We start from the raw sequence: 14,011 nt of genomic DNA, 5'->3' as shown, positions 1-14,011 counted from the left end.
CTAATGTTTTAGATATGGGGTTTCGCCACGTTGACCAGCTGGTCTCGAACTCCTGGCCTCAAGCAATCTGCCTGCCTCAGCCTCCCAAGGTGTATTTCACTTAGCATAATGACCTCCAGTTCCATCCTTGTTGTTGCAAAATTTTAGAACATTTTCATCCCCCCCCAAAAGAAATTCCAGCCTTTTGAACAGAACCACCGTCTTCCAGTAATTCGCCAAAATGTCGCACACAAAGGGAAAGAGGAGAGGCACCTGATATATGTTCTCTAGGCTTTTTAGAAAACATGGAGTTGTTTCTTTGGCCGCGTATATGCGAATCTATAAGGTGATATTGTAGACATCAAGGGAATGTGTGCTGTTCAAAAAGGAATGCTCTGCAAGTATTACCATGGCTAAACTGAAAGAGTCTACAGTGTTACCCAGCATACTGTTGGCATTGTTGTAAACACAAGTTAAGGGCAAGATTCTTGCCAAGAGAATTAATGTGCGTATTGAGCACATTAAGCACTCCAAGAGCCAAGATCACTTCCTGAAATGCGTGAAGGAAAATGATCAAAAAAAGAAGGAAGCTGGCCGGGCACAGTAGCTCACGTCTGTAATCCCATCACTTTGGGAGGCCTATGCAGGCGGATCACCTGAGGTCAGGAGTTCGAGACCAACCTGGCCAACATGGTGAAACCCCATCCCTACTAAAATACAAAAATTAGCCGGGCATGGTAGCAGGCGCCTATAATCCCAGCTACTCAGGAGGCTGAGGCATGGAGAATTGCTTGAACCCAGGAGGCAGAAGTTGCAGTGAACCAAGATCAGGCCACTGCAGTCCAGCCTGGGCAACAGAGCAAGACTCTGTCTTAGGAAAAAAAAAAAAAGAAAGAAGCCAAAGAGAAAGATACCTTGGTCCAACTGAAGCGCAAGCCTGCACCACCCAGAGAAGCACACTTTGTAAGAACCAATGGAAAGGAGCCTGAACTGCTGGAACCTATTCCCTATTAATTCATGGCATAATAGGTGTTAAAAAAATGAAAGACCTCTGAACTGTAAAAAAAAAAAAAAAAGAGAGAAGAAGAAGAAGAAGAAAAAGAAATTCCAAACCCATTGACATAGCTTCTTGTATTAATTTCCTGTTGCTGCTATAAAAAATACTACAATATTTGTGGCTTAAAACAACACAACTTTATTATCTTATAGTTTTGAAGAAAAGAAGTCCAAAATGGGCCTTGCCAGGCCCAAAAGTGTTGGGGCCGGTGTTCTTGCCAGAAGCACCAGGGAAAAATCCACTTCCTGCCTTTTCCAGCCTCTAAGGGCTGCCTGCATTCTTTGGCTCATGGCCCCCTTCCATCTTCAAAGCCAGCAATGGCTGGTCAAGTATTAGGATCTCTTTCTGATCTAACTTCTGCCTCTTCCCTATATAAGGACCCTTGTGAGTACAATGTGCAAACCTGGATAATCCAAGATAACCTCTTTATTTTAAGGTCACCTGATTAGCAACCTTAATTCCCCCTGGCCACATAACATTCACAGGTTCCACAGATGAGAACATGGACATCTTTGGGGGGCACTGTCATTGCTGCCTGTCCTACTCCCTATTCTTCCTGCTCCCCAGTCCTAGGCAACCACTAATCTACTTTCTGTCTCTAGAGATCTACTCACCTTTTTTATTCCTCTGCATATTCTGTTTCTTCCTCAAATTTCATGTTCAGCTTTTTTCTCCCTCCTTGCTCTTATTGGTCTCTATGACCTCTATCTTTTTCCTCATTTCTCAGGAAATGATTGACTTCTGAAGACAGAAAATGGAGAAATGCTAGTTAAGACAAGAGAGGCAAAGCTTTATAGAACCAAATGTTGAGGCAGAGGGGAGACAGAAGAGAGGTGCAGTTGTGCAAGGGATGAGCTGCAGATTGCCTGGAAACCAAATCAGCTGGCTAGTGTAGTAAAAACAGCTCTCTCTGTATATTCAATCACTTGGTTTTGGGATGACCCACTTGGTCCTTAAGGGCCTCAGTTACCTCAAACTGGCAAAGGAAAGAGGTTGGACCAGATCAGTGGGTCTCAAGGGGTGGTTCCTGGACCAGCAGCATCAGCATCTCCTGGGACCATGTTATAAATGTGAATCTGCCAGCCCCACCCTAGACCTACTGAGTCAGAAACTCTGGGCATGACCCCCACTCCATACCCCCTGCAACCAATGTGTGTTTTAACAAGTCCCTCAGATGATTCTGATGTTATGCTAACGTTTGAAAACCACTGGACTAGATTATGATGTCTGAGTTTTCACCAAGTGTAATAGTCTATGAGTAAATTCCTATGCATGTAAAAAGAAAAATAATTTTTAGCAGGAAGAAGACAGTAAAATGTTGAAAGGAAATATGGTAATTTCAAAGTTTGGGATTTTTAGATACATATTAGACATATTAGAAGTGTTTCTATTTTGTTGAAATTTCCTGTCTGAAATGTTCAGTAGTTCACTTCAAGTCGTGACCTTCTAGATCCGAACCTTAGAGTTTCTGTATGTGATTTCAGAGAATCTTAGAATGTATATTGCATGACAGGAAATGGAGGTCTGCTGTTTTCCACTGAGACTTGCTGTGTGTGTTCCACACCCACAGGTCTACAACACTGGCCCGAGCACCCTTCCAGGGTCATCTGTCAGCATCTCTTTCCCTAATCGACTCTCATCTGGTGGTGCAGAGATGTTTCACGTCCAGGAAATGGTGGTGAGTTCTCCATTTGTTTTCACTATTGCTTTCAGCTTTGAGCCAGCCCATTTAAATTTTGTATTCCACCCTACCCTGACATCCACCCCGAAGGATCAGAAAATTTAACCCATTCTATCCTTTGGAGACGTATCTGGAGAGGCCAGGGGACCTGTGATACCTGAATTTCTACATTGAGACTATTTGGTTAATGCCATAAGAAGACCTCTTTGGGGGCGGGGAAGGGTTGATTACGAACCATCTCCTGGGATGGACTTTGCTGGCTCTGGGAACCCCCAGCAGCTGTCTGCAGTTGCATGTGTCTGAATGCACTTTGCTGAGTGCATTTTGCACAGGGAAAATGCCTTCAGTCCATGTTGAGAGGCTCGTGAAAGCATTGCTCTCTATAGGGGCACGTGGAGGACATTCAGCCAAAGGGACAGTTTCTCCATAGATAGCTTGAAAATCGGGGCAGCAAGGCCCATAGCAGGTGACACATCTGAGCCCAGAGTTGAAGAGGACACAGCCCACAGGGTGGAGGTTCAGAAAATATTGTGTGATGGTGACAATAGTTTCTGGCATTGCTGCCCTCTAGGTCATGTGGGCTGAAAACCAGATGCATGTGAATGTTGAATGTGGAACAGGTCAATCCTCCTGAGATGCCGACTCAGTTGTTAATATCCCTCGTGATGTTCCATTCCGGTTCCACAGCATCCCCTTGTCTGTGGGCTCTGCTGACCCAGCAGAAGAAAGCCGCCAGTGTTATGTACCTATGATGTACTGTGGTTGGAACTTAGCATGAGGTGAACAAACCACACAGGCTCCTGGCTACCCTCTTAAATATTATTAGCCATACTGACCACGCCATCGTTTCCCCAGCAGCTAGGAGTGTTCTCTTCCTCAAGCATGCTTTCCGAGTTGTTCACTTGAACATCTACAGTGTTACAGAGGGACTTTTTTTTCCTATGGGCAAAATCATCTATTGACCAAAGCAAGACATTTAAGTCACTCAGATTCTGAAGGTACCCCAAAACCAAGGATACCCCTTTTCCTCTTAACTGATCATCGAGTCAAGGAAAAGCTACTGGAAGGGATTTTGGCTTACACTAACAAATAGCTGACTTGCATGGAAGGCATTAGAAGTGGTTTCCTGAAGACCTGGAGAACTGCCTGGCTATCGGTCTGGCTGAGTGGACCCTCAGATACCTAAGTGGTGTGAGCTGGCTGCACTCTGTTCTTTGGGCCTGAGAAACAAATCCTTTGGATTTTCAAAACTATATTTAGAATTTTCACAAAGTCTGTAACAGAATTCCTAGGATGGCCAAGTCTCCATCTGGATAGCCCAGCCTGTGATCAAAGGCTGTGGGCATCTTCATGGTATGGAAAAGTAAATTCACGGGCACATCTCACTAAGCAAGTAGGAAAGCTCTCTGTGTTCTTATAAACGATCACCACTGAGTCCGGAATGACAACAAGAGTAGAAACATAAAAGCAAGTGCATGAGGTGCTGTAGTGAAGAGGCAAGAGTCCCCAGATACTTGTTTTTCAGTATCTGGGGCTGGCACACCCTCTGCCTTCAAGCCCTCAGCGAGGGCCTCCTGTGGCTCCTTCACTTGCTCAGCAGGGCCTGAGAATGCTCACTGGGTCAGGTGTGACTCAGAGCTGGTGATAGTTTCCACTTTGGCCTTCTGGGACTTTGAATGGAGCAGGGCTTTCATTCTGGGGATTTGGGTGGCTTGGTGCAAGTGAAATTCAGTCCTATTAGGAGAAACCAGCACTCATTCTCTGTACTGCAGTAGGAGGTGACCCTTCGGCCTGGTGGCATTCCCTCCCCACCCCCACTCTCAGCCACCACCACTCCTCAGCCTCCAACAGACTACCGAGCAGCTGGGCACCAGCTGGACATATTAAGCCGACTGAAGCAGAAACAGATTATAGGCATGGAGTGAAGGCTCATCTGTCATTCCTCTCCACAGCCTTGGGACCCTCATATTGTTTCTCCCTCTTTAACAGTGCCCTTGGTATCTGTATTGCCTGTGATTATCATCCATAGAGCATACTGAGGGTGGGCTTACTGGCCCTGTGGGCTCTGGGCTGTCACCCTACCTATGGACCCACGTGTGGCACAGTTTTCTGACTGTTGGTTCAGAATTCATGTAGAAGTCTTTGGCTGCTTCTGGGGTCCCTGGGCAGGACCAACCTGCCTCTAGCTTTCACCAAAGAGTCTTTTGTGTTTGCCCAAAGGATTTCTTGAGGTCCAGCTGTCTGTAAGTGGAGAGTGTCTGGCTTATATATGGGAGGTTTTTATGGGGAGCCTAATGAAGTGTAACCACTCCAAACTCCCAGCCTTGGCTCACGATCTTCTTTCCTTGTAGCAAATGTCTCTTGAGCCCCTCTGCTGTGCTTGTATTTAACTTAAAAACAGAGCCACAGTGGTGGCCTGAGGAAAGACTATCAATTTCCACTGCTTCCCACCCACTGGGGTTGTGTGGACCCTACTCTGACTTCCCACAGCACAGAAAAAAAAGGAAACAGATCACCGTGGACCTAGTATCTGTCCATCAGGAAGCCAGATTGTAATGATCATGAAAATAATAGAGGGGAAGAGTGACAGACCTTTCTAGTTTATCTAAAATAGCAAAATTACAATAACAAATCATTCTTGATTTGTTCACAAACACTGACTCAGCAAGCACCTATTACATGCCAGGCTCCAAGAAGAGGAATAAGTCCCACATCTGCCCCAGAACTCACTGTCTTGCAGGAAACAGATACATAAAATGCCATTGTAATACCATATAACAAATGCAATAATGGAGGCATGCCCAGGCCCAAGGACGCTACAAAGGTTCAGTGCTTCGCAAAGGAAGCTCTTCAAGTCAGGGCTTAGAGGATGTGGAGTTCACCAAGAGAACAGGTGAAGAGGAAAACATTCCAGATAGAGGAACAGTCACCATGTGTGAGTGTATGATGAGTATCTGCTGTGTTGGGAGCTACACCTAGTTCTCTGTTCTGTTTGCCTAGCTCTTATACAAATATGCAAGAGTAGGTGCTCTGTGTGCTTTCTGCAGATGTACAGCAGATAGATAATTTGGCAGAATGACAGAGAGTACTAAACCACAGTCATTTCCTCTGACAGTTTGTAAATTAATCACTCCTCTTGGGTACATCGTGTGTGTGCTGTAGACCTGAACCTTCCTATCTGCTGACTTAGGCATGGAGAAGGCCAAGCTCCCTGTTTGATACTAGAGTCTAACTCTATGTCATGGACATTGTCAGCAAACCACCCTTGGCCTGCTGCAATGACCAGTAGCTATTGACCTCCCTAGCTTACTTTTTTCCTTCTATTGGACAGTCATTCTAAAAAACTCACCTGATTTCCAGGAATAAAATAGAGTGAGCCAGACAGCTTGTGGGAGGCAGGCTGTGGCCACTTGCTCCTTAGAGATTTCGTTTTGAAGTGAAGATATATCTTCTTCTCAGTTTTTCAGAACTGACTTGAAAAATTGAACCGCTTCACTTTATTGCCATTCTTCTGCAGAGGCAAGCCATGTAGCATAACCCCTGAGCGCAGGTCTAAGATTGCACCAAGATAACACATCTGTCACAAGCTTCATGGCTCATGAAGGGAAGAGGGTAGTAGTCTTTCCAAAGTTAAGTTTGACTCACAATGCCTGAAGGTTCAAGGGAAGAGATGGGAGCTTTATCTCAGACTGCAAGCTTCACTTGATGGAGCTAAAAACCTGTATCTGTGAGCGGCTTTCTCACACTGGAGGAGAAGGCTTTGGGATTTGGCTCTTGTTAATATGCAAAAAGGGAAAAAATCAGAAATGATAGCTAACAGGGAGTGAAAGGCTAGAACTTTTATTCCAGGTAAAAGTACTGGGTTTTTCAAACAACTCTAGTGTTAGTCTAGAAGAGGTATAAAATAAATGTCATACCATTCTTTCCTCCTCCTGTAAAACCAATTGAAAATATTGGCCTCTCTGGCTTGTTCTGTTCTTGCTATGGGGCAGTGATTCTAAAGAACTGACCTGATTTCCAGGAGGTAAAATTGTAGGGATGAATGATAATTTTCTAAGGGGTTACATCAATGTCTTTGCCATAGGGTACCATTAGGATATTGATTTCAATATGACATGAATACCAGCATCTGTTAGAATATTCCAGGTCGGTGCCAGGACTCATATTTTAGTAAACTATAAAACCGTCCCTCCCCATGCACGTACACAAGACAGGGCTACCCAGGATGTACGATGGGTATCCCACAATGAGTCAGTTGATGTGGGAACTTCAATTAATTTATAGTGGGGCTGTTCATATCCCTATGAAGAAAATATGCACCTGATATATCATTGACCCTAACAGAGGAGCTTCCTAAGTTGGGGCCATCAAATCAGTCGATATAATCCAAGGCTAAAGAGGGAAGAAAGTACTCCTGAATAACTGACCCCCCCCAAAAAATGAATACCATTTATTGCTGTCCCAAGGCTGTAATAGCCTTTTTCATGTGCTGTCAGATTTAATCCTTATGGCACCTTCGTAAGGTAAGGTCATTATCCCAAGTTGAGGAACCAAGCCTCAAAGATTTGCCCAACCTGACACAGATGCTAAAAAATAGAGCTGGGTTTGTAACCAGGTCTGTCTGACTCCGAGGTTCACGTGCTTCCCATTGTGCTGAATTGCACACTGCTCCTGAAAATGCTGCCCACTACCTAATCACCAGAAGCAGGCTCAGTCAATAGGACAGACAGATGATGAGTAGACCTCCAAGAATCACCCACCAGAGGAGGAGCATCAACCAGGGTGGAGAGGCAGCAACTGCAGTCAAAACAACTAATACCAGAGGGTGCAGTAACAAGGCCAACAGAAGGCTTCTCAATAAGCAAGACTGATGTCTTCAGAGCAATGCAAAAAGACAGTGTTTCCATGAAACAGAATAAACTGGAGATTTGTAAATTCAAAATTTTGATCATTCAAATGAAACCTCAGTATGAGCCATATAGTAGAATAAATATAAAAGAATAAAGTAATGGGTTAGAAACTTGGGTTTTCTGGGAATGTATTGCAAGAAGAACAAAAAAGCCAGTTAAATTTATTCCTTTTCTAAATAGCAATCTGGAATGAAAATATCAGATGATCGTAATGTAAGAGTTAGAAGTCAAGAGAGATGGAAATGAAAGCAAGTCAAGATTCTTGTCTTGGTGGGACAAGTTTAAGTACCAGTTAACTCAAGGCTTTTATAAAATAAATATTTAAATATGTAAAATTTTAAGGGCAACAAAAAACAATTGAAGACATCCAAACCACTAAAGAAGAAGAATTTAAAACATAATAAAATTCAAAACAATCCAAAAGGAAAGAATTTATGAAGAAAAAAAATGTATAATAAGATGGAAGTAATAAACCTAATTATTCATAATCAAAATAATAATGAATGGATTAAATGCCCTAGTGAAAGACACTCTCAGATTAGAATTTTAAAAATCCAACCACCAAATAACTTGTAAGAAATACACCTTCGAAGTTACCCAGAATGTAAGGCATTCAAAAAAAAAAAAAAAAGGGCAAATGTTAACCCAAAGAAATCAAGTATAGCAATATTAACAGCAAATGAAGTATAATTAAAGCCCAAAACCCACAAACATTAAACAGGGCAAAAGAAAATATATTTCAGAGTGTTAAAGATTTAGTCCCCTAAGAATTTGTAACATAAATGAAATTTTATGTAACCAACGACATAGCTTTAAACATAGAAAGACACAGAAACACAAAAAGAAACTGACACATTCACAGTCATTGCAAGAAAATTTATTGCTTTCCCCTCAAAAATCATCACACAAGTAGGAGTAAAATAATGAGTATTTGAATAATGCAACTAGAGTTGTGATCACTTATACATAGAGACCAAGACGGAATGAGTCAGAATGTCTGATTTTCATTACTGCTCCCTTGTTTACCAGCTATGGCAACCTTGAGGAAGTTACCTAAACTCCCCAATCTTATTTTCCTCGTCTGTAAAATGAGCTAATAGTAGTGCCTATCTCACATTGTAAGGACTGAAGAAACGGATTTATATGGAGTAATTAACAGAGATCCTAACAGAAAGGAATGCACATTCTTTTCAGATGTGAACATTTACAAATTATTCAATGTACAACAACACAATAATAAGTATCAATAGAATTTTAAAAGTCAAAGCAATAGAAGCCACAGTCTCTGACCACAATGCAATAAACTTGGAAGCTAAAAACAAAAGGTTAGGCAAGCAAACAACCGGAAACAAATCCACTTGGGAAGTTTTACACACCATTTAAATGAACTTTTTAGATAAAAAAGAAATCAAAGTTGAAGGGACAAACAAATTAGAAGTGAACGACAGTGAACAGTTGTTCATGTCAAAACCAATGGGATTTAGCCAAACCAGCACAGAGGAAAATGCCACTACTTACCTGTGGAAAACAGGGGAGACTGAAAATAAGTGAACTAAATTGACAACATAAAAGCTAGACAAGGGACAATGAAATAAACCCAACTCAAAGAACATAAAATGAAGGTATTATTAAAGACAAAGCATATCCTGAAATAGAAAAAGTAATAATAACAACAACAAAAGTATTCCACATTAGCAAAATCAAAAGCTGTTTTTTTGTCCAAAAAATAGACAAACCTACAGCAAGCTTCAACAAGAAATAAAGAAGAGTGATGATGCCAAAAAACAACACTAGAAATACTTTTTAAAGAAGTACCATACTTGTATGAAGATTTAAAAATTATAACATCTTTTGAGCTAGGCACGGTTGGCTCACACCTGTAATCCCAGCACTTTGGGAGGCTAAGGCAAGAAGAACCTTGAGCCTAGGAGTTCAAGACCAGCCTAGACAAGGAAGTAAGACCTTGTCTCCACAAAAAAATAAAGAACAAATTAGCCAGGCATGGTGGCACAAGCCTGTGGTTCCAGCTACTTGGGAGGCTGAGGTGGGAGGATCTCTTCAGCCCAGGAGGTGAAGGCTGCTGTAAGCCATGTTCACGCCAGTGTATTCCAGCCAGGATGACAGACCCTGTCTCAAAACAAAAACAACAACAAAATATCTTTTTACAATTTTACTCACACAAAGATAAAATCTTAAGAAAATATGCATGAGGTTAAAAAAAAAAAAAAGTCCAACTAGACTGATTATCTTAGAAAAAAAATGTAAAAGTAGACAAAGACCTATACCTTAAAAAAATCACAGACCCAGATAGCTATATTGGCAGGTTCTAGTAAGCTTTCAAGAAATGGATAATTCCTATGTTACATAAGCTGTTCCAGAGAGTAGAAAAAGATAAAGCAACTCATTCTAGAAAACTTAACATTACCCTGGTACAGAAACCAGAAATGGAGAGCGGGCACACTCTCACAAAAATAGGAAGCAGTGAGCCAAACTCATTTTGAAAACAGATACGAAAGTTCTAAATAAATTGCAAATTGATTCCTATTAGAAGAATAATATATTCTGGGTAAAATGGTAGAAATCTAGGAATGCTAAGTTGGTTCTCCATGAGGAAACTGATTAATATAACTCATTATATATTATTATTAATATTAAAAGGATTAAATGAAAAATAACCAAATGATAATCTTGATAAGGGTTTCTAAAAAGTGAACAATTAAATTCAACATTTATTTATGATATTTTATTACATTTCCAGTAAGGAAGGCATAGAAGGAGACTTCCTTAACTTGACAAAGACCCTTTGCCAGAAACCTACAGGAAACTTGAAGCTAAGTGAGGAACAAGCATGAGTCACTGCTAGTGTCTCTTCAGTTTAGTTGTGTTGGAGGCCTTAATAAAAAGAAATGATAGCCTTTATTCTAAAAAAAAAAAAAAAATCCCTATTGTAAAAATTGTTATTGTCACCCTAAAAAAAAAATCCAAGAGAATCAACTGATTGGCCCTGAGGACTTGTGAATACAGAAGGTAAGAGCTGAAGCTGACTGTAAACTGCCTGATCTTCAAATGCTTTCCCCCGAGGCACACAGACACACCAGGGGAGAGTGAAATCCTTCCTAGGTCAAGATGTTTACATACAACCTCTGACTAGTCGTTTGCTGATCGCTAAGCTGTGCTGATCCAGGACAACCCCTACAAAAGCAGGCTTAAAAATAAAAACAAGTGATAAGTGTGTGTGTGTGTGTGTGTATATATATATATGCAATATGTATTTTGCCAGCAGAAACATCAGAGACTGCACACCCCAGGAAAAACAAGACTCCAAAGAGTTTGTCCAGGCAAGTCACTAAACAAACAAAACAAAAAAAGTAACAACTACCCCGAAATGGGAGGGGTAAGAATCCAGAATTGCTACAATATATTATCTTAAATGTCCAATTTAAATACACACACAGACACTGTATATATCATATATATTTCTCATGTGCTGTACAGGAAGAAAAAAAAAAAAACAGTTAAGAAAAACTGTCTCTGAGGAACCCAGATGTTGGATTTAACAGACTTCAAAGCAGCTATTATAAATGTTTAAAGAACTAAAATCAGTTTAAATAAAGTATGACAGTAGTAATTCATCAAATAGAGAATATCAGTAATAATATCGGTGAATAAATTAAAATAAGTGGCAATTAAATAAATGAATAATAAAATAGATGGAAATTATAAGAAGAACCAAGAGGAAATTCTGGAATTGAAAGTAAAACATGGGCCGAGCATGGTGGCTCACGCCTGCAATCCCAGCACTTTGAGAGGCTGAGCTGGGCGTATCACCTGAGGTCAGGAGTAGGAGACCAGCCTGGCCAACATGGTGAAACCCTGTCTGTACTAAAAATACACAAAAATTAGCCAGGCGTGGTGGCAGGTGCCTGTAATCTCAGCTACTCAGGAGGCTGAGGCAAGAGAATCACTTGAACCCGGGAAGCAAGAATGCGGTAAGCTGAGATGTGCCACTGCACTCCAGCCTGAATGACAGAGCTAGACTCCATCTCAAAAAAATATATAAATAAAAGAAAGTTAAGCACCTGACTGGGTGCGGTGGCCCATGGCTGTAATCCTAGCACTGTGGGAGGCCGAGGCAGGTGTGAGGTCAGGAGTTCAAGACCAGCCTGGCCAACATGGTGAAACCCCGTCTCTACCAAAAATACAAAAAATTAGCTGGAAGTGGTGGCATGTGCCTGGAATCCCAGTTACTCAGGAAGCTGAGGCAAGAGAATTGCTTGAACCCAGGAGGCAGAGGTTGCAGTGAGCTGAGATCACACCACTGCACTCCAGCCTGGGCAAAAGAGTGAGACTCTGTCTCAATTTAAAAAAAAAAAAAAAAAAAGTAAAACACCTGGAATGAACAATTCATTAGAGGGACTCAATAGCATATTTGAGCTGACACAGAATCAGTGAACTTGAAGCTGGATTACAGTACAAATTATCCAATCTGAAGAACAGAGGGAAAAAAGAATAAAACATGAGCAAAATGGTTGAAGCCCCAGAGGCCTTTGATGTGCCTCGTGGGATACCACAAAGTATTTCAAGATATACACAATTGGAGTTGCAGAGAAAAGAGATAGAGAAAAGGGGGCAGCAAAATAAATTTGATGAAATATCATTCCAAAACAGTGGCAGTCTATAGACTCTTCAATAAATGATTTGAGGACAATTGGCTATCCATTTGGGAAGAAATTAGAGAAAGCCTGTACCTCACAGAAAAACAAACAAACAAAAAACCGGTGAATTAAAAAAAAAGTATTTGCAGAACTGAATATTTTCATAATATTTAGATGGGAAGCTCTTCTTCCTCAGCAAGTCATAGGATCCTGAAACTATAAAGAAAAGATTAACAAATTTAAATCTATAAAAACGTTAAACTTTTATGTGATCAAAATACATCATAAGGGAAAAGATATTTGGGAGAACATATTTGCAACATGGGTAACAAATAGATAATATATAAATTACTTCTACAAAATAATACAGAAAAGACCAAAAATTATAAAAATGGTTGAAGTTGTATGAACAGGAAATTCATAGAAGAAATTTTAGGGACTGGGTATGGTGGCTCATGCCTGTAATACTAGCACTTTGGGAGGCTGAAGCAGGAAGATCGCTTGAGGCCAGGAGTTCAAGAAGAAATTTTAATAGCAAATAAACATATAGAAAGATGCCTAGACTCATTGGTAATCACAGCAATGCAAACTTAAAATGAGGTTTTTCTCCTCATTAAACTGGCAAAAATCTAAAAAATTGTTAAGATCCATTGTCGGTTAAGATGAAGAGAAATGAGCACTTTCAAATACTGCTGGTGTGAAAGGCAATTTGACAATAACTACCAACATTTAAAATACGAATGCCAACAATTCCACTTTTAGGAACCTGTCTCAAAACCTTTATGTAATATATCCGGGAGAAACTTCTAATTTTCTGATGGTAGGTTTATATTATCATGGTTCTTAGCATAAATATTGACTTCTCCTATTTTGGTAAAGTAGAACATAACTTTAATAATGTTCCGTTAGGGTTCTGAGAGAAAGTTGTTAGATTCAGACCAAAAAGTAGTGAATTCTTACTAACTTATTACAGATAGGCATAGTGCAGAGATACTGTATCAAGTACTTTACAAGAACAAATTAATCTTCATAATAATTTCGTGAGGAAATTGAGGCGAGGAAGAGTTAGAGGGAAGGCCAAGGTAAATTGGTAAGTGGTTAAGTTGATGTTCACTCTTAACAGTGGGGTTCACCATGAAATAGGAGTTCAGCAGGAATTGTTTCTCAAGACACAGGTCACAGAGACCCCGCTGATAAAGCAGGATGTGGTGAAGAAGCCAGCTGAAGCCAGCCAGAATCAAGGTGGTGACACTAATGATAATTCACCAACACCATGACAATTTACAGATGCCATGGCAACTCATAGAAGTTACTCTATATGGTCTAAAAACAGAAGGAACCCTGGGTTCTGAGAATTCCCAGCCCCTCTCCTGTAAAACTCATGAATAATCCACTCCTTTTTTAGCATTTACTCAAGAAATAACCATTAAAATAGCCAAGCAGCAGCACTTGGGGCTGTGCTACCTATGGGGTAACCACCCTTTTATTTCTTTACTTTCTTAATAAACTTGCTTTCGCTTTACTCTCTGGGCTTCCTCTTGAATTCTTTCCCTTAGGAAGCCAAAACCCACTGGCCCTCCCAGGCCAAACCCCAATTTGGGGGTTCACCCTGTCACAACTGTACAGTGTGGAAACCTTGGTCCTTTTCACTGAAAAATCAACTCAGAAAAGGTAGATTAATAGGAGAAAAGGCACACAGATTTATTTAACTTGTATACAGGGGAAGCTT

General features: G+C 40.7%; 1 protein-coding gene across 1 annotated transcript in view; it reads left to right on the top strand.

Moving 5' to 3' along the window:
- The window catches only part of ITGA9 (integrin subunit alpha 9), a 381,793-nt gene that overhangs the window by 305,098 nt on the left and 62,684 nt on the right, over positions 1-14,011 (top strand). The window contains exon 23 of the mRNA XM_023187614.2: positions 2,607-2,714. Coding sequence (XP_023043382.2) covers positions 2,607-2,714 — 108 coding nt within the window. The remainder of the gene's footprint in view (positions 1-2,606; positions 2,715-14,011) is intronic.

Source organism: Piliocolobus tephrosceles, chromosome 2 (genome assembly GCF_002776525.5).
Source record: "Piliocolobus tephrosceles isolate RC106 chromosome 2, ASM277652v3, whole genome shotgun sequence".
NCBI classification, from domain to species: domain Eukaryota; kingdom Metazoa; phylum Chordata; class Mammalia; order Primates; family Cercopithecidae; genus Piliocolobus; species Piliocolobus tephrosceles.
Note: the sequence above shows the minus strand (reverse complement) of the source record. Positions and strands in the feature narration are given on the sequence as shown.